The sequence below is a fragment of the Anarrhichthys ocellatus genome, unplaced genomic scaffold (genome assembly GCF_004355925.1).
Source record: "Anarrhichthys ocellatus isolate YVR2014 unplaced genomic scaffold, GSC_Weel_1.0 scaffold62, whole genome shotgun sequence".
Lineage (NCBI taxonomy): Eukaryota > Metazoa > Chordata > Actinopteri > Perciformes > Anarhichadidae > Anarrhichthys > Anarrhichthys ocellatus.
The window spans coordinates 2,231,374-2,252,481 of record NW_022280092.1 but is presented as its reverse complement, the minus strand read 5'-3'; the positions used below and the strand labels follow the sequence as shown (position 1 = coordinate 2,252,481).

Sequence of the window (21,108 nt, the reverse complement as noted above, 5' to 3'; positions counted from 1 at the left end):
CACACACACACACACACACACACACACACACACACACACACACACACCATGTAGGCCTAGTTGCAGATAGTGTCCACAGTGGGCGTATATGGATCAGACTGAGGTTACTCTACTTTTCCATCTCTATTTTTCACATAAACAGGCAATTTATTCAGGAGGAGGGGTATTAATTAAAACAAATGATCTGTAAAATGTACACCATATCTTGAGGAATATGTATAGATACGTTCTAAAATGCATTTTTTAAATGAAATTACCAAATTAAAAGGGGGGAAAGCATACCAACATATAAACACCATCACTCCAACTCAAGCTACAGCATCTTGATCTCAGTACTTTCTCTGTCCATTCTCACTGTTACAAGTGCTTCAAAAGAACAGACAGGATGGACTACAGAACAAAGCACGTCAAGCCTTAACACCATACTCACCACAGTATGCTACTATGTGAATTGTGACAATAATAGTAACATAAGCTGCTATCAAATTAATGCTAACATGTCTAGAGACCCTGCTGCCAACCAAATATGCAAATGGTAAAAAGACAGTGACATGGGCATTGCCTTTGCACCTGACTGCAAAGACATAATAAAGAAGACCTCTGGAGCAAAGTTTCATAACTGTAAAGAGTTGTCTGACCAACATGATATGAAACTTCACAGACATGTTTTAGTTCATCCATTCAGTGTGCATGGTAATACTATATGTTGTGTGCCATTCCACCACATACAAAATGCAGGCAGGCAGTTTCAATCAGCAAACCACAACACAAACAACAGTACCTAGTTTGAATTTGTATGATGCTACGGTGTCATCATTGTCCAACAAGCAGAGAGTGGTTCATAGGAGGCCCTGTTCAGATATCAGGTGTAGGTGCTCCTCGATAAATATTGAGATCACAGTCATAACAAAACAAAAGCAACATTTCAAATGATATTGCAAGTCATGTGCATTTTCGTTATAAAACACTTCCAGCAGGTGGCAATGTTCTACTAACCACATTGACCTATATTGTGACGTCACCAATAGGCCTTATTCACATGTGACATGTTTACGTGTCATAGAAAGCACAGGTGTAAATAATCAAATGAATGCTGGCTGATTAGCATTTTATTCTGCATGCTGGCTCATCTGGGGCCACTTAAATAAAACAGAGTCATCATGAACTGATTAGTAACACCAATCACGCGTCATGAACTAAGCCAGTAAAGAGTCAAGCAACTGCAAACTAGCGTAATGTTGCAGCTCCAACCAAAAATTGGCATGTAAGCAAACCATCCCATGAACAGAGACAAACAAAACAACCGTTACGAGAAGTAAGAGTGACGACTGGGACATGACTGCAGCATCAATTTAAAATTGAAACTCACCATTTCTGTCTTGGTGTGAGTAGAACACGGGGGACTGAAGAGGCGAACTCCTCAACGAACACAGTCCAAATCTTCAAAGATCCCCTTTAGCTATTCTAAAATCACTGTAAACCACCTTGTGGCCTCTTGTTTAACCTCATCTATTCACTATGAATAATGTACATCACAACCGGTTAACTCCTGGGCAAGCCGTTACCTGTTGGACGTCATTCACCTGTGTGGACTGAGAGGACAGAAAGGGGCGGGGTCGAGAATGATTTCCTGTTCCATTGGTGGAATGTAACTAATATAAGTACATTTTCACAAATATGAATTGGAGGTATGTATACTATACTTGATTATTTTCTCTTCATGCCAATCTCTACTTCTACTCCACTATATTTCACAGGGAAATGTACTTTTTCCTCACTATTTATCTGACAGCTTCATTATACTTTTCAAAGTCAGATTCTTAAATGTAAAACAAGTTTTAAATAAGCCCATGAAGAATATACAATATTATGTTTTGTTACGAATTAAACTACCAAACAGTATATACAAGTACAACTAAAGTGAAGGTCAATTAATCGATAGGTTGATTGAGAAACTTAATTGGAAACTATTTTGATAAACGAGTAGCATGTTCTCTTTCTCTACCGCGCACTCTTTTCTATTTCTACTGGTTAAAGTGGCACTTAAATGTCTGAATCTTCATTTAAGTCACAGGGGCATGGTCATGTCAGGGCAGAATGGTGCATAGAGTTTGTTAGCAGTGACTGAGGAAATTGGGGAATGTATTCTCGGCTGCATTCAAAACATTTAAAAGAGAAAATATTTGCATGCAGCGTGATAGTAGTGAACAATTATAACTATGTTTTGACCACAAATAAGCCCTAGGGTGCAGCTGAGAAAAATAGCATACAAACTGCAGCAACAGCATATTTGCAAATATTTATTATAAGAGTATTTCTAGTATTTCTGGGTGGGTGTATCAAGCAAAAGGGAAATTGGACTTGAGAGTAAAAGGCGAAGAGAGTTGTGGTATCAGTTTTTATTTTACAGACATCAGCTTTTCTTGAAAACATAATACAGAAAATCCCAACCAGGAGATGGCACTGGTCTGTATGTTTTGCAGTTTCACTTTGTGCAATTCGCTTGTTCCAAATACAGTACAGCATCATTTACAACATATTTTAAGGGCTGTATCTCATAAACTATTAAAAAATAAAATACTGTGCCAACGTTCTTATTATTCATAAGCTGAGAAAAGCATCATTGTCTATGGCAGATAAGATGCTACACTGGTATATATCCATTCCATCCTTAATAATGAAAGATGGAAAAGGAAATAGCACTGTATTCAAAATGTATATTATGCAATACCGCACAAACTGTGTCTTAACATTAACACATATGACCAAACTGAACACGTGTGAGTGAGTTGACGCTTCAATTACTCCCTTGTTGGTCATACTTTCACATTAAAATTAGCATCATTTGAAAGGAGGACAAACCACTGTGGATCAATAGAGTATATTGTCTCCAGATTAAGAGACTTGTGAGTTGAATCACCAGTATTCTGACCTCGTATCAGCCTTTGCTTGAATGCATACACAGTATAACAGACATACGGACAGGACAAAACAAGTGACTTTATATTTACTCCAATCTGAGATGTAAGTGCATACATATAAGTGCAGAAAATTACTTTTGACATGCATGACAAACAGTAACAGTTTCCAGCGGCAAATGTATTTTAACATGACACTGTTTAATGTAACCAAGGTTTGGTTTCTGGTTCATTCTGTTCAAAGAAAGTCACAACTTCCAGACATTGCTGCTATTTTGAAGACATGTATTCATGAATCCATTCCTACAAATGGGAAATTTGTATGTGTACTGTTGACACATGAAACATTATGGTATATACAGTATGTTGTGCCAGCAGCTTCACAATAAATGCATGGGCCTATACACAGAACGGATAAGGCAAGCTACTTATTCTCGAATAGCGTGGAGCAGAGGTTAGATATACATAGTTATAGATATAACTACAGGCTATATAACACAGGTACGTGCAGGTATGATTGCCGGGTGTCACCCTGTGGTTTGCATATAAGGTTTCTCATTTACAGGCAACAAGGGCGCGGCTTTAATCCTACTCTTTAAATGCGCGCGCCTAGTTCACTCAAGTTAAATAAGTGCGGGAACACGCACGGCCTACTTTTCCCCAATTCTATCGCTCATATGCGGAGAGAGAGAGACGCGGGAGATGGTTTCCCCTTCCTGGCTGCTGCTTTTGCTGTGCCAATGCGCAAACAGTCCACGCCGTGGGGTAAGTCTCCCTAAATTGAGGCAGCGCTCGACGCGATCATGCGATTGAATGACGAACGCGTCATGCTCGTCATGCTCGTCATGCTCGTCTTCTGTTCCGCGCGATCGGTGGCTCGGTGTTCCGCAATCCCCTGGGATACTGTACCGCCCTCGATGGCTCTGCAATCGGCGCTTCGCTCGCACTGAATGGCTGCCCGGAGCAAGGAACAGCGGGGAGAGAGTGCGCTGCGTCTCCTCCGTTGAACCAACGCGTCTGCATCCAACATCCCGGCGTGGGGGTGAGTGTCTTGTGCCGTTGTATGAGGCGACCTGCCGGGGTCGTCTGAGGATTCACCGGCGGCGGCAGAAAAGGGGGCGGAGTGGGGAGAGGGGTCTATGCCGGTGTCCTTAGATAGCGCCGTGGATATGGGGTTGAACGGTCCAGTAGATACGGGACAATACAAGTTTGGGATAAATATGCTGTGCCGCTTAGGGGACGGGTCCAGGTCGGCACAGTCCTAAACTTTCTTTAGCCTTTTCAAACAGTGAAATGCACCTTAGTATCAACTTAGATGTTTGTAGTTATATTTACTGTAAACTAACTCTTCTCTCAAATATGCAAAATTGCGATGGCAGTCAGTTTTTTGTTGTTGTTGTTGGCACGGCAACACTTTGCGAGCGCCGTTTGTGAAGAATTGTGCCTTGTTGTGCCCCCCCCCCCTCCCGTCCCCCCCGCTCCGTGCCGCACTGGTTCCGTCTGGCTCGCCCTCAGCTGCTGCGTGTCCTGGGATGACCTGTTGATGTCGGTAGAATGGAGAATGGCAGGGGGAGCGATTTCCCCCATCACCAAAATATTTAAATAAGCAACATTTGGGCTTGACAACCGGCGTCGCAGCACAGCTACCTCGTCCCGCACAGGCAGTAAGTGTCTTCTGTATGTATTTGAGTGTGGACTATGGCGGAAATGCTTGACATTGTGCAGCTGGGCTGAGCGTGCATGAGGTGGATGGTGCGCCGGGGCGAACCCAAAAATATTTAACAGTAGTGTTAGCTTAGCCATTAGCCACCTCTATAGGCCTGCTGCGGATGGGAGATGGCATCAAACATGTGAACGCTGTCAGCCACAGTGGAGAAGGGGGACTCAGGGAGACGCTAAGTCTGCTCGGGATGATTTAGATTAATATACTTGAGTGTCATTTAAACGGGAACACACCGTCGCCCTCACCCGGGTATCACCGAGGCTCGCTGCCATCATGTGTCGCCTCCCCCCTCCTCCTCCTCCCGTCGCCTCCCGGCTCCGGTGCCAGCAGACAGTCGAGCACTCCCGGCGTGTAGACTGGCACACGGAGCGGTGTGTTAACGAGCTCCTTATCTGGTCCCCGTTACCCGGCATCCTTTCCCGTGTCCACGTTTCTGCACAGAGCCAGCATTTAGTCGGGAACACTCGTATCCACAGGCACAGCATCTGAAGTTGAGAAGTTTAGAAGCTTTCGATGTCTGTGCTGTTTTATACTCAGGACCCGACCCCCCCCCCCCCCCCCCCCCCCCCCGTTATACAAGAATAACCACGAATCGGGCCTGTGCATATGTCTTGATTTGCAGGCATGGGCACATGAGAACCAGGAAATACCTATAGAGGGAATGCATTGTGTGCCAGCTGCACCAATGACTCCACAGTAATCGTCCACACAGCAGTGTCAGAGCCCATGCTCGTTTCAAAGGTAAAACTGGAAAGTAGTCAGACGGTATGAGTTCCGAAATATGTTGACAGCCGTCCTATCATAACATAACATAAGCCCTCTGAATGTGGGCAAAACATTCTTAAGGCTTACCATAAAAAAGTCTAAGATCTTAAGTATGTTGTGAGTATGAATGACCTACTTTCCCCACCAGGCTGGTCGGTAGAAGCCACAGGGTTTCATTCGTTCACATGGCTGCGATCTATATATTTAATGGAATAAGGACCTGAGTTGATCCCTCTCATCTCTGCAGGCCTCACTGCCCCTCCTTGGTGCATAAATACACACATGCACACACACACACACACACACACACAGTCACATTCTCTCTCACTGTCAGGGCAAACTGTGCAAACACACCCTGCTCTCAGCCCCGTGTTTGTGTGTCTTTATGTGCACGCATGTGTGCTTACTGCGGCTTGCCAAACTGTAAACAAGCAGTATTGTCTAATGCCTGTGTGTGACTCAGTGTGCCTTTTGTGGGTTTGTTTGAGTTTGTGTGTGCGCATCTGTGTTTTAGTATGAGGGAGATGGAGCTTGAGTGAGACGGAGACAAAGGGAGCATTTCTCTTTACCCTGGAGCTTGGCGAGGTCCCAAATGAAAGGCTTTGGATATGATGGGGCGGCTCACTCCAGCCCTCATCAGTCAGTCACACCAAAGTCGGTTGTATGCCTCTCGCAGGGTGGGCTTCAATCAGTTTGCTCTCACAGTATCAGAGATTGCCTTTGTTTGGTATGTATCTTCACGCGTGTGCGCATGCAGCTAGTACCCATGCGACATTTGTAAGTGGAAAAAGCAGCTTTATCTCGGCCCGTACACTCTTCTGTGTCTGTGAGAACCCTCGTGGCTGGTATTCTGCTTTAAGTAAAGGTTTATGGCCAATAAAATGCCACCACGTGGGCCTATCAATGGGTCTGTTGTCCTAGCTGTGATTGTGGAGGTAATGTGGTGGTTGTGGGTATAGAGGGCATATAATGCTTATACATGTGAATCCCTTAACCGCAAAGTAGAATCCTCCCCACGCTATTGTGTAGAATGAGGTCATGTATACAAATTCAAAAGCATAAAAGAAAATATCTGGTGTCTTTACATATCCTGACACTGAATACAAAGCTCGGTCTCACAGAATCGAGCCGTAACACACAGTCTGTGCACAGCATTCATATCCTCAGCAGAGCAATCTTTGCTTCACTTTAATTTAATATTGACACTCATAATATAGAAATCTCTAGGAGGGCGAGGGGTGTGTGTTTACCTTTTGACTGTTGAGAGAAGTGGATGGAAACATGCTATGTGCTGTTTGTTTAGGCAACACACTTTTTGCACATAGAATAACAGAGCATGGCCCGGTTATCTGAGGACGCGGGGTTTTATAGCTCATTGAAAACGGAAAATAAAAAAGGCTTTTACTGAGCCCGCTCCTGGCCAAAACAACTACTGCGAGGCTAAAGTGACGTATAGGATTAACGCAATGTAGAATATCCCGAGAAGCTTCAGCACAACTTTCAAATATCAACGTCCTGTTAGCCTGCTAAAATCCCTCAGTGGGACCGTGTGAAGAAATATTTGTGGTCCGTGTCAATTGGACATGCCGAGGGATAGAATGCTTATTCGGGACTTTCTTTCCCCTCTAGAATAGAGGTGTTTCACTGTGAATAATTTGGCTTAGTACTGATAAAAAGTCGACTTCTATTAGATTTAGTGTATGTTTGGCTTTACTTTGTCCTAGTGAAATACTGTCAGACGTTTTATTGTGTCCGTTAATGTAAGAGTCTGACATTCCTCACCTGTTTTGTGTTTTAGGCCCGTTCTCCCTGAGCGCTCTCTCTCTCTTTAACACAGCCATGTTACATTACACCTCCTCCTTGCATTGCCTCCTGCCTCTTACACAAAAGACACAGCACGGGATAAAGCCGCGTTTGTCATTGTAGTGAATGGGCATTCCCAGCTCATCCCACCTGGAAACACGACCCCGCTCGTGACCATAAAACAGTGGGAACACTCAAATGAAAATCCTGTTGAGCAGTGACGTGTATGGCACTGCATGTGCTGACTCCACGTATAAACAGCAACAGCCTGATACTTCAATGCTTAATAACTAGGGTTTATAACATGTGTATTACAGTGTCGCTTACTGTAATTGTGTCAATTCTCTCTTTCCTTCGCACACTTTTCAATTCTCTCTGTTTTTCTTTCTTTCCCCCAAACAAGACCCTTTGGTGGTGTGCGTCGGCGCACCATGGCCCAGACCCTCCAGATGGCGATCCCAAACTTTGGCAACAATGTCTTGGAGTGTCTGAATGAGCAGCGGCTGCAGGGCCTCTACTGCGATGTCTCCGTGGTGGTTAAGGGCCATGTCTTCAAGGTACTGATGGGACAAGCGAGTAATTACCGTTTTGTTTTTTTTGTTTTTTTAAATGGAAATTACGCTTGTATTGAAAGTCCAGGCTAAATTTAGAGAAGCTAAGGCTGAGGTGGTGTAAACGATTAGTCCGGTGGCTCCATGGCAGCCTGGTTGTGTGGAGGATGGAATGCCAGTATACTTCAAAAGAAGTGTTGTTTGGATAGTCTGGAAACAGGGGGGGGCCAGTCATCATGGTAACTTTTATAATGTGTGAATTGTTTTTCGGTAACTTTTTAACTGGATAGTGAAACCTGGAATCATGATGCACTTTCACAGAGAGCCGCTTTTCATCTTGGTATGGATTTGAGAGAGATTTTACTAAATTCTTCCCGCCTAGCTGAAGGTTTGGAGATAAGTTAAATCACCCGCTGCAGTCTTCACTTGGAATGACAACTGGAGCGCTTTAATAACACGCCATTTCCTACTTCGTCTGTAGAGACAATGGGTTAGATTGCCCCCAATTGAATGGCCCTGAGTCTCTGCTGGATGTCATTCCTCGCTCTAATCTCGGCAGACCCTAAAACTAAAAGAGCTGCCACTTTGATGTTGAAAGAACTTCAAATCGCTATTTTAGGATTCATGTTTTGTTAAAAACCTATAAACGCATAAAGAAGAACAACCGTACTTAAATACTGATTACATTTACCAATACTTGGCACCAAACGCTTGCTTAGTGGTTAATATCTTAAGTCTTTTTCGTTTTATACTCTAGTGTATTTAAACTGTATTTTATTTAGGCAAAGTCTAGTTTTGTTGTGGTACCAAAACTCAGTTAGGGTATTGTCATATTGGAATGATATCCAGTAAATTAGTTTGTAAGAGTCTCTTGCGATCGTGTTCTCATAACAAGGAACTCTCTCTGATCTAAAATCTGCCATTTAATGCTGTCTTCTAACTTCTAATGGGACGATTTATATCTGTTGTACATCTGTTTTTGTCTCAGGCCCATCGAGCTGTGCTGGCTGCTAGCAGTTCTTATTTCCGGGACCTTTTCAGCAACAGCAATAGCGGAGGCGGTAGCAGCAATGAGACGAGCCCAACCGTGGTGGAGCTCCCATCGGCGGTGCAGCCACAGAGCTTCCAGCAGATTTTGTCCTTCTGCTACACAGGCCGTCTCAGCATGACGGTAGGGGACCAGTTTCTGCTCATGTATACCGCCGGCTTCCTGCAGATCCAACAGATCATGGAGAAGGGCACCGAGTTCTTCCTCAAGGTAAGGCTGAAATAGATTTCTGTTGGAACTTTTCAAAGCAAATAAACACAGTATCTGAGACAAAAAAGGGACAAGAAGCGTTTGAGTGTTCAACTTTTTAAGTTTTCAATGCTTTGAGCACAAATAAACCAAATGCCATTTACATTTAGGTGGCAGCAACATTCTGTGTTTTGTTTTTTTAATGTGAATTGGTTGATTAAAATGAAGTGTGTATTCCAGTTGGAACGGTTCTGATAAATATGTTAGCTGAGGAGTTTGTAAAGACAAAGATGAGCGAGGTTCATCTGCAGAGGGGGATTTATTAGCTAAAGGAATTTAAGAGCACTCTGCCATGTAGTTGTTGAAATACCTTTTCAGCGGTGAAAAGTAGAGATGCACAACTGACATTAGTTCACGGTCTGATACGGACTCAAATAGCTGGAGTGGGTGTTGGTGACGATGGCCTAATCTGGTATTGGATACCGTTATTTCAATAAATAGCAGTTCTGTACATTTATCTATTGATTTTAATTTTTTTTACAAAAGCAAGGAAAAGCAATGTTTAAGTCCAACTTATTGTTTGCTTCCACATAAAAGAATAATGTCAGTGGAAGAGCCACACAGTGAAATACAGCTTAATAATGAAACACTGATACCAGATCAGTACTCGGGATCGGTCGATACCCAAAGCCCCGGTCCAGGTACCAGGACTAAAAAAAGATGGATTGGTGCATCCCAAGTGAAGTGCTGGTGGAAGTAAAGTTATAGTGTGACGATGGTTCTAGATGAAAACCAGGAATAATCATACAGAATATGAAGGGAATCTAGCCAATGGTTGTTGATCCTTTGGAGCCACCAGCAGGGCAAAATCCTACATGCAAACGCATATCTGTTGCTACATCAATGTGTTCATTTCTAGGTCTCCTCTCCCAGCTGCGACTCGCAGGGCCTTCACGCTGAGGAGGCCCCGCCTTCGGAGCCCCAGAGCCCCGTGACGCAGACCAGTAACGGCGCAGGCCGGCCTGCCTCGTGCCTGACGCCGCTCCCTCTGGTATCACGGGTGAAGACGGAGCAGCCCTCTAGCCAGCCGGAAGCAGCCACTCCATACTCGGTGGTCTGCACTCCTGTGGCCAAGCGGCTGTGGGAGGGTGGCAGCAGCCGAGATGGAAGCGGGACGGGCTCAGGGGGAGGAGGCGGAGCCCGGAAGGCAGCCCGTTATTCCCAGGAGGCGGTGCGGGGCAGTGCCATTCAGAGCCCCGGAGCCCTCGGACTGGCCATGGGTATGGGTGCCAACGTAACCAGCCTGGTGGGCATGGTGGCCGGCGGCGGGCTTAGCGGCAGCGCCGGCACCAACGGGAGCTCTGCCGCAGGCCTCGGCATGTCGGAGGGCGCCAGCCCCGGCACCCTGAGCACCTACGCCAGTGACTCGCCGATCAGCTACCATGATGATGAAGAAGAGGAAGAGGGGACAGATGAATGTGCCGAAGAGCAGTACAGGCAAATCTGCAACATGTATACCATGTACAGCATGCTCAATATGGGAGCCGCAGGTAATGGACAATGAGACAGAGTAGTGTTTATAGTTGCACCTGAAAGACGGAGAACATGTGGTCTGACTTACAGTATATCTTCGATACTCTTTGCTTTCACTGCTGAGTTTCCCTGTTTTTATCTTTATTGCTTTAATCTATTTTCTCTGTGTGTTAACGCGATATGGTTTTATTCTGATTCTGCAGCTTTGTTTTTCTCCAGCAGCTGGTGAACGTGTTGAGGCTCTACCAGACCACACAGAGACACGGGGTCGCATGCGAGGCAGAGATCTCACGTGTCTCCCCGTAGAACTCATCGCTCAGATAGGCAACCGCTCTCATCCCAAACTGTACGAGGAAGGAGACCCTGCTGAGAAACTAGAGTTAGTCTCAGGTATGCTTTGTGTCTTCTTTACCAAAACAGACTTTGACAGAAGCGAGTTTTAGAGGAGCTGGTGAAATGCACATACTTTTTTTTTTTCCAAAAAATGGAAGATATATGTATATCTGTGTTAGAGAAAAATACATGTCAAGGACTTCCCATGGCAATGTCTGTGTTACTTTACAGGCACATTCCTCTCAATATATTGCGTGACTGAGGGAGAGAATAATAATAATAATAATAATACATTTTATTTATATAGCGCTTTTCATAAAACTCAAAGACACTTTACATTAAAATCATCATATATAAAAGCAATACACTAAAAACATAAAATACACAATAGTGGTCACACATTAAAAGCAGTTTTGAACAGGTGGGTTTTGATTTGAGATTTGAATGTGCAAAGGTCAGTGCATCCTCTGATGTGTTTGGGGAGAGAGTTCCAGAGGGAGGGGGCAGATATGGAGAAGGCTCTGTCACCCCATGTCCGGTGCTTGGTCCTGAGTGGAAGAGACAGGAGGTTGGCATCAGAGGAGCGGAGCCGACGGGATGGAGTGTGGTGGTGAAGCAGGTCGGTGAGGTAGGAGGGGGCCTGATTGTGGAGGGCTTTATGAGTGAGGAGAAGGATTTTGTATTGGATCCGTTGTGGGATGGGGAGCCAGTGGAGGTTCTGGAGAACAGGGGTGATGTGGTCACGGGAGCGGGTGTGGGTGAGCAGGCGAGCAGCAGAGTTTTGGATGTACTGGAGTTTATTTAGGATTTTGGATGATGTGCCATGGAGAATGCTGTTGCAGTAGTCAATTCTTGAGGTGATGAAGGCGTAGATCAGAGTTTCAGCAGCAGATGAGGAGAGTGATGGGTGGAGACGGGCTATGTTTTTTAAGTGGAAAAAGGCAGCTCTGGTGATTTGTTTGACGTGGTGTTCAAAGGAGAGGTTGCTGTCGAACATGACTCCAAGGTTGCGGATGTGTGGGGAGGGAGACAGAGTGGAGTTGTCGATGGTGAGGCAGAAGTTGTGACTGGTTTTGGTGAGGGATGTGGGACCGATGATAATCATGTCAGATTTATCACAGTTCAGTTTGAGGAAGTTGGTTTGCATCCATGATTTAATGTCAGTGAGGCAGTTGGTGAGAGTGGAGTGAGTAGCAGTGGTAATGGCCTTTGTGGAGATGTAGAGCTGGACATCATTGGCGTAGCAGTGAAAGTGAAGACCATGTTGACGGATGATGTTACCAAGAGAAAGCAAGTACAGGATGAACAGAAGAGGACCAAGCACCGAACCCTGGGGGACGCCTTGAGACAGAGGAGCAGTGGTGGAGGTGCAGTTGTTGATACTGATGAACTGTTGTCTGTTTGTGAGATATGATTTAATCCAGGAGAGATCAGTTCCGGTGATGTTGAGGGAGGATTCGAGGCGGGAGAGAAGGACGTTGTGGTTGATGGTGTCAAATGCTGCAGTGAGGTCGAGGAGGATGAGAATGTTGAGGTGACCAGCGTCGGAGGAGAGAAGGAGGTCGTTGGTGACTTTGAGGAGGGCTGTTTCAGTGCTGTGCTGTGAACGGAAACCGGATTGAAATGGCTCGAACAGATCGTTGGAGATGAGGTGGGCTTTGAGTTGTGTGGCGACAATGCGTTCCAGTATTTTTGACAGAAAGGGAAGATTGGAAATGGGACGGAAATTGCTCATGGTGTCAGGGTCAAGTCCAGGTTTTTTGAGGATGGGGGTGACAGCAGCCAATTTAAGTGTGTCGGGGACTGAACCGGAGCTGAGGGAGGAGTTAATGATGACTGTGATGAGTGGTGAGATGGCTGGGAGACAGTCCTTGACCAGAGTAGATGGGATAGGATCCAGGATGCAGGTGGAGCTTCTCATTCCATTTGTGAAGTTCGGCAGCTCCAATGGGGACACAAGGGAGAACTGAGAAAGGGGCTGCGGGGTGGAGGAGGGGGGGGGCAGGTGGAGAGATGGAAAAGGCGGGGGAGGTGTTCAGGTTGCTGTAAATGGTGTCAATTTTTGTTTGGAAAAATGAAAGAAAAGAGTTGCATTTGTTCACTGTGAAGGATGTGGAGGTGTTGTCCTTGGGTTTGAGAAGCTTGTTTATTGTGGAGAAGAGAGCCTTTGGGTTAGAGGAGCCAGAGTGTATGAGGTGTGAGTAGTAGGTGGACCGGGCTGAAATGAGAGCGTCTTTGTATTGTTGAAGGTAGTCGGAGAGGGCTTGGAGATGGACTGTTAAACCGGTTTTCTTGCAGAGTCTTTCAAGCTGGCGCTTTCGAGATTTCATCTGGTGGAGTTCAGGAGTATACCAGGGAGCTGAGTGTGTGAATGAGACAGTTTTGGTTTTGATGGGAGCCAGCTGATCAAGACAGGAGGAGAGTGTGTCATTGTAGTAGTTTACAAGATCGGAGGGATTATCAGACAGCGGGGCAGGGGAGGCAGACATGGTACTGGCAAGAGAGGCTGAAAGAGTTGTGGGGGAGATAGATTTGAGATTTCTGAAGGATATGTTGCGCTTCGTTTTTGGCATGGGGATAGGGATGTCAATGTCCATGGTGATAGCCAGGTGGTCAGAGACGTTGAGGTTGAGGCTGGAGAGTTGCGGTATTGTGAGACCAGTGGAGCAGACCAGATCCAGGATGTGACCTCGGCTGTGGGTGGGGAAGTTGATATGTTGTGTGAAGTTGAAGCATTGTAGTAGTTCCAGGAATTCTGTCGTAGATTTACAGTCAGTGTTATCAATGTGGATGTTAAAATCACCTGGGAGGAGAACGGAAGGTGAGATGGCACATAGCTGAGTCACAAAATCTGAAAAGTCAGAGAGAAAGGAGGGATTTGGCTTGGGGGGACGGTAGATTACAGCAGTAACCAAAGGAGTAGGACCAGAGAGTTTGAAGGCAAGGTGTTCAAAAGAATGAACGGCAGGAATGGCAATGGTGGTTGTTTTAATGTCCTTCCTGTAAACAGCAGCAACACCACCTCCCCGCCCCTCAGGACGAGGTTTGTCAATGTATGTGAATCCGGTGGGAGTGGTCTGGTTTAGTGAGAAGTAGTCCAGGGTTTTATGCCATGTTTCAGTGAGGCAGAGGAAATCAAGGTTACTGTCCGTTATGAATTCATTCAGAATGAGGCTTTTGTTGTTGAGTGAGCGAGTGTTGAGCAAAGCCAGTTTCAGGTGACATTGCTTTGTGATATGCTGTGAGGACTGAGGAAGGGGACGGAGATTGGACAGATTCACGTGTTGTTTGTTGTGGTGACGTAACAAGGAAGTTCGGGTGCGACAGGACCAGAGGGATGGGATGGAGTTTGGGGACGTGAAGTTGTAAGTGAACATGCGGCCAGAACCTCTGTGTGAAGGATGGCCTCGGCGAAGTATTCCATGTTCTTTGAGAATGTCCATGCAATCCGGACGCAGGTGGTTGTTGAAGTTGTGAAGATCTGACGTGGAGTACAGCGGCGGCATGGTCCGGTTGGGGAGCGCTAGCAATAAGCTAGCATTAGCTGGTGACCAAGAGCCGGCTGTCCGCGAGAGGAGAAGCGATGTGAGACCCAGGAGTATCAACGGGATGATCCACAACATAACAGCGGAATGCAGAATGAGAGAGTCATGAATAAAGAAAGAAAGGGAGGGAGGTAACATACACCAAGCTAGTAGTGATGGGTAGTTTAAGGCAAAGAAAATCAAGAAAAGAAATGTATTGTTAAGAACATAATCATATTAAGATTATACCCATTATGAAACCTGTGGCGCAGATGTATATATGTATAGAGAGAGAGCAATTAACAGAACAAAGAGAAAAAGAAAAACTCCCAAGAACAGCCTCCTCACTCCCTGATATGAATCCCACTCGCCACTAGATAAACATGATCAATTCCAGTAAATCACAGTGAAGATCTTTATCATTACTAACCATAAAATCTGAAAATGAACAGATCACCCCGTTGTAAAAGCGAGACAATAAGTAGGTCATAAATGGTGATAGGTACTGATGATATTTGCTGGTTCATTTGTTTGCTGGTTTTCATTGCATGTGCATTCTTTGCAGGTACTTCTGTGTATATATCGCGAGCCCAGCTAATGAACTGTCATGTGAGCGCAGGGACCAGACACAAGGTGCTGCTCAGGAGGCTGCTGGCCGCCTTCTTTGATAGGTTTGTTCCCTCTGTGTCTATGTCTGCAAGTGTTTCATGTAACATAAGCAAGCGCTTCGTTTTAATATAGAGATCAATGTATTTTTATTTTTTTTATCTGCTGTTATTAGAGGGATATAACAACACGTTTATCTGTCCTGTGTTCCGTGCAAATCATTCTTATTTTTGATGCATCAGGAATACTCTGGCCAACAGCTGTGGAACAGGCATCCGCTCGTCCACCAATGACCCGAGCCGCAAGCCCCTGGACAACAGAGTTCTGCATGCGGTCAAATGTGAGCGTACATGTACAAGCATGCAAACAACTTCCACATTTTCACCATGCATTCATATTTCACATAAACATATACATGCATATTGTAAAGCATGTTGTTGCTGAATTTAATGTTTGGCTGTTATATGTCTTAAGTCATTTAACAGCCAAACATGCCTGTTTTTAGGCTACTTTTGGATAAAAGTGCAAATGAGAGATGATTTGCTCCCTGTGATTAGCATTAGGTAATAACCCACAGTGACCACTAGGTAGCAACATCCACCTATGTTCACATATGTGTGAGTGTATGTCATAATGTGCTCAGACATTTATGGAAAGGGATAACTTGTGTAACTCCTTTGATAGCTTAGTGAATTCTGGGTTCACTTTGTGAAGATGAATAAAATGTCCCTGCATCTCGTTAGTGAGATGAGAGGCAGCAGCACATGTTTAAGACATCTGCTGCTCTATTTAACAGTGTGAGGGCCTGTAGGATGATCTCTCTTTAACTTAGGGAGATGTGTACAGTACTTACCAACATCAACTAAAGTGGGTATGAATGTTGTTTAGCTTCCTGTCTGCTTCATGACATTAGTTCTTAGTTGTCTTTGTTGTAGTTCCCAGCATAAGGTGCAATCAGCCTAACCTTTTTTTTGTTTTTTTGTTCCTTTTCCATGGCAGTTTATTGCCAGAACTTTGCCACCACCTTCAAAGAGAGCGAGATGAACGCCATCGCAGCCGACATGTGCACCAATGCCAGACGCGTAGTCCGTAAGAGCTGGATCCCCAAGCTGAAGCTACTGATGGCGGAGAGCGACGCCTACACCGCTTTCCTTCCCGACCACGTCAAGATTGAGGACGACACCCTGGGGGCGGATCCAGCCTTCGATCCCGCCTCTCTGGAGGCCGCCGGCGGTGCTGGCATGGAGTCAGGTGGCTCTTCAGGTGAATCGCTACCAGGTGTGGGCGGGGACGGAGGACCGTTATTTTGAACATTGTGTCCGGGGAAGTTTGAAGTTTGGTGACACACACACACACACACACACACACACACACACACACAACACACACCAGAATTCCCCAGTTCTGCTTGCCTCTACACTCTTTGGTCCACGCTGATCTCTCACATCTGACTATCTATACTACACTGCTCGGGTCAACAGTTGTTGTTACCCTGATGTAACCAGGACATGAAAACTTAAATTTTCGCTTCATGACTGTACAATGGAGTTAGTCGAGTAAAGGGAGCGAGTGAGAGGGTTTTCTCCTAACTGCCCTCTGCCTCCCCTTGTCTTTTTAATGTGTGTAAGTGCATCCACTGTTATTACATATTAAATACATTCCCTTGAATGCAGGTGATGGGGTGAGTTGCCAGTGTAGCCTGAGGAGGAAGGTTTTTGACTTGATCGAGTTGAGGTGGCGAGTATACTGAATTTTAGGTGTCAGTGGCATTTTTTTCTCTATGCAGCCCTGACAGCTTGTAATCCAGCCTAGGAACAATAACTCAATTTAAAATAGATACAACAGTAAACATTAACACTACCTGTTCTTCCTCCCCTCGCATCCTCCACTCACCACCCTGCAAGTATTCGTCACCACATCGTCTCTCTCTAGACCAGAGATTTGCACCTGAGTGTTTCATTGTGCAGTGTCTTACAGAAATGTGTCTCATCTTTCTCTGTTTTCTAAATTTTTAGCATGTTTCTCCGTCTATGAACTGAAAAAAAGTGATCCAGAGTGAAAGGGGAAAGCTTTTTACTGAGTTGATTGTAAAGAACGTTTAAAGGGCAACAGGATCATATTTTTAGAAGATAAACTATATTTATACAAGCGCCCATGCCTAGAACGGTGTGAGCCGAGAGAGTGAAAGGGATTGTTTTAAAATCTCGATCTTCATGTTCTATTGAAAGAGGTCTTGTCAAATATGGAAAAGTGCTATTTTTGCATAAAAAGGAGTTTAATAAAGCAGTCTTATCACAAGACCCATAGCCATTTATTTTTATCTTAATTTGAAAGTGCAGAGTGATGGATTGAGCAGTTGAACTGCTAAATCTGAAGCATTTCATCTTCTGCTCACGGGCATGGAAGGAATAATAAGACTGATTCAGCTGGCTTGACTGTTTGTCTGTGATATCCATCTCTTGTTTAGTTGTGAACCTGCAATGTTTGCCTCCTTCAATAAAACATTGGCCCACGAGTTCAAGGATTACCGGTTAAAAGGTTGTATTGATATGACAACTCCGATACTTTCTTCTTTGTACTGAAGTTATTGAAAATGAAAATAAACTGCAAAATCCCCAGGAAATAATTCTGGACTATTGGAGTGTGCCTTTTGATTGAATAAGCGGACGCCTGGTGGGTACAGCGGTGTCACGAGGAGGCAATATTGCTCGAAGCAAATAGAATTGAATGGTACGATCCATGTGTGTGCGAAGCAGTTCTTTGGGGAAAAAGGAGAGCCTTTTTTAGTATGTCGTTTATTCATGTGTCGAATAAGGAAATTCAAAATGGCTGACGGTTTTATTTGAAGAGTTTGACATGATTTTGCACCTTCCGTGGGAGTGGAGGTTTCTGCACCTTAATGAACCTGCACCTTTTGAGAAATGTTGTGTAGCAATTGAAACCCTTTAGGTGGAATTTCTCTGCTTTCTTTTTGTTTTTCCATGTCTGCTGCGTGTGTTTCTTGTTTTTCGAAGTGGCACAAATCCCTACTGTAAATAATCAAGACGACTGTTGAGTTAAATCCCAAGTGTTCTTCCTTTCTGTTGCTGGATGCATCTGATTTATGAAATGTCAAAAACTGATCTTTTTTTTCATGTGAAAGTTTGCTAGAAGCTTCTTGAATGACCTACGAGTTTTAGCACATGGGGATTCATCACTCCTGGTGCAGATGGATAGAAGTGGACCTGGTCTGGGTGTGACTTAGGAATGTGAAGGGCTCTCACAGACAACTGATTACTTTCTCCTTCTGGAGGAGCGTTTCTAACAAGGTTCGATTTTCTGAAAGCCGGGAAGAAATTGACGTGTCTTATTTAAGGCAGTTGAGTCAATCTTTATTGAAGAAATAACATGATGGATGAAGCTCAGCCTATTTTCATTATTGATTCAAAATTATGATGCGTTTACTGAAATGATATATATGGACAGAGACAAAAATGCAGTACCTTGTAAGTATTCTCTAAAGGGTAATGACAACAAAACCTCAGCAAGCTCAACATTTGACTGTTGCTGCCTCATGAGCACCCCTCCCCCACATACCTCTCCAGTGTCTTTGAAGACTGTTGTGCTTCCTGTCCTTCATGCAGCTGGTGTCATGTTTCACTTCCACAAGTTTATTCGTGCGTTTCGAGAGAGAGAGAGAGAGGCAAAACAGTGGTTTTAGGTGGTTAAATCGAGATTATAATGTGTACATTTGATTGGCTTAGTGGCTTTTTAACTTGGCCAAGTTTACAGTTCAGCTCAGATTACGTCTTCACGTTCTTCCCCATTGTTTTTAAAAATGATGACACGACTTTAGTTAGTGCATTTAAAGTAGCATAAATTGCTGGGGTATCAGATGGTGTTATACAATATATTAACCTGTCATTTCAGACTTTAAATATGTCAAAATAAAGGTTTTCTGAATAAATCCACTATAATAGATTCACATTCAATCTAGAAATGAAATTTAATTCTATCTTCTTCATATCTTATTTAGCATGATGGCTACTAAATTTGTCAATGTTAATACCAGGTATGACAAATAAAAAGTCTGGATTTAGTTCCAATACCACAGGACTGTTATTGATCGTGTCCTTTAAAGAGGTGTTGGGGAAATCAGAGCGCAATTGCCATCGATTCCCTCAGAAAAGCATTGAGTCTCACATAGAAAACAACAAATCCAAAACGTAAAGAAGCCTTTAAAGCAAGGAACAACTTAACTCAGCTTCTTACAGTAACCATATTACACAGTGAACTCCTGGATGACTTGTACTCCTTAGCATTGACCCAGTCATAACATGGCGCCTAATGAGCCTAGAGTAGAAGAACTATGGTTATTGTACCCGTCAATGTTAAGCTCTCTGATGTTCAAACATAACCTCACTCACAACCTTCTTGCACACCGCTTCATCTGCAGTAGGTGTGTGAGTGTGGTAGCGTTGTACTTTGTGTGCATTTGAGAATAGAATGATGTCATGCTTCTTTTCTTTTTTTTCAGTACGTTCTTCTTAGCACATTGCAATTTCTGTATCTTCAACATATGCGTTTAAAAAACATGTAGACCTACACACTTGAATAGATGAGGTGTGGCACGGCATGGGGAACCTTTTGTCACTAAACAGTACATATATAAATATGATTATACACATGTATAGATAAATACTGTATATTATATATAGACGCACACATAGAGGTCAGATTGTTTGTTGTGCACTCGCAGCATGAGGTATATATTTACCCAGAAACGGCGCTTCATCACAACCTGTGCAGTAATTGGTCTGCCCATGTCTTTGCCCCTGCTCCTTGCCCTCTGTAACCCTGTAGCGGCAGTGGACATCCTGTACTGCTCATCCTATTTCTATCTGTGTTCCAAGTGCCAATAACTTTGTGAAAGCCCTGTAACTGTGACCCGACATTATCAAAGGTAATTGCACATTAACAACTGTAAAATAAATAAATACAAATCATAGAGAAAATGTCAAAAATGGATTAAATAATGGATATCTTAATAAAAGATTTGTAACAATTTCTCTTTGGCTCCTTTTTGTATCTACTGGCTGTTACTGTTCAGCTGCTTGTTGGGTGTCTGCTTGTTTTTAATACACTTTTCATTTTAGAAAAGTGTTACGTAGAGATTTTTTTTATTTATCTAGAATTTAATCATGCAATTGACTATTGCCTTGAAAAACATGAGCATTCCCTTTTTAACCTACAAAATGCATTTAAAATATTGTTGATTTAGGTTCATGTATATGCTGAAAAATACATTCACAGTGAAAATCTAAATTAAGTCAGTTTTTCATGTATATTTCTGTGGATAAATCTCTTTCTGAAATGGCTAAATGCAGTTTACTGCACTTTTCATAAACCTACAGATAAAAAGTTTAAACATGCATGCTTGTTTTATGTTCCTCCTCGTGCACACTTCAGTCCTCACACCTGGACGCTGCCACGTGTGACCACTTTCTGTCACGCTTTGTGAACATATCGCCTCACACAGTTGTTCCTGCCTTCATTTGGCTACAGTTTTGCTTTCACACTTGATAGACAGCACTTTACCTGGAAAGACAGCTGTCCCCCGAGGCCAGTATTCAGTGACATCTTTCATATTCTGCTCTGGAACAGAGCAAACACTTGTGAGAAATAATTCTGTGTAAAGATTGTGAAATAAAGCTTTATAATGGCTCAAAATGCACTTCCTGTTATGTATCTAAATAGTGATTCGACCTTCCCTAAAGTAAAGACATGTTATTGAATAACTAAGCTTTACATAAATAACTAATTGTTAATAACTTTAGCACCACTTAAAAACAGCGTGGCTATTGTAACGACTTGAACCATTAACAGTGATTTGATCATGGTGATCATGGTCAGTCTATATGAGATGAGTTCTGATGTAAATGTGATTAGATCAACACATTCCGAATGACGCACTGTATGAGATAAACTATTGGCACTCTCCTCCTTTTCTTTGCATGTATGACCTCATCAAACCAACACTGGAAGGCCCAGAGCAGAATCCAGTTGTCTTTCTGATTTCCATTCGTAGTGCCCCACCCAGTGTTGAAAGGCCGACAAGACAAGTGACTGCAGGAAC

The 21,108-nt window shown here is 43.8% G+C and overlaps 1 protein-coding gene across 3 annotated transcripts; it reads left to right on the top strand.

Moving 5' to 3' along the window:
• The first annotated feature begins 3,872 nt into the window (after positions 1-3,872).
• nacc1a (nucleus accumbens associated 1, BEN and BTB (POZ) domain containing a) lies at positions 3,873-20,041 on the top strand. 3 transcript variants are annotated; one of them, XM_031872230.1, is made up of 8 exons: positions 3,873-3,960; positions 7,613-7,766; positions 8,749-9,018; positions 9,917-10,547; positions 10,750-10,920; positions 14,953-15,058; positions 15,236-15,333; positions 15,993-20,041. In XM_031872230.1, the coding sequence occupies exons 2-8, from the start codon at positions 7,641-7,643 to the stop codon at positions 16,301-16,303; spliced, it is 1,713 nt and encodes a 570-aa protein (XP_031728090.1). In that variant the 5' UTR covers positions 3,873-3,960; positions 7,613-7,640; the 3' UTR covers positions 16,304-20,041. The 3 variants fall into 3 exon arrangements, with proteins under 3 accessions (XP_031728090.1, XP_031728089.1, XP_031728091.1); XM_031872229.1 differs by lacking the exon at positions 3,873-3,960 and adding an exon at positions 4,029-4,582; XM_031872231.1 differs by lacking the exon at positions 3,873-3,960 and adding an exon at positions 4,031-4,582 and having other exon boundaries at positions 10,753-10,920.
• The last annotated feature ends 1,067 nt before the right edge of the window (positions 20,042-21,108 follow it).

Excerpts from the sequence above, each read along its gene's own strand:
- nacc1a (XM_031872230.1), top strand. The coding sequence starts at position 7,641 with ATGGCCCAGACCCTCCAGATGGCGATCCCAAACTTTGGCAACAATGTC. Across the intron at positions 10,548-10,749 it reads GCTCAATATGGGAGCCGCAG|CAGCTGGTGAACGTGTTGAG; the intron begins GTAATGGACAAT and ends GTTTTTCTCCAG. Across the intron at positions 15,334-15,992 it reads AGTTCTGCATGCGGTCAAAT|TTTATTGCCAGAACTTTGCC; the intron begins GTGAGCGTACAT and ends TTTCCATGGCAG.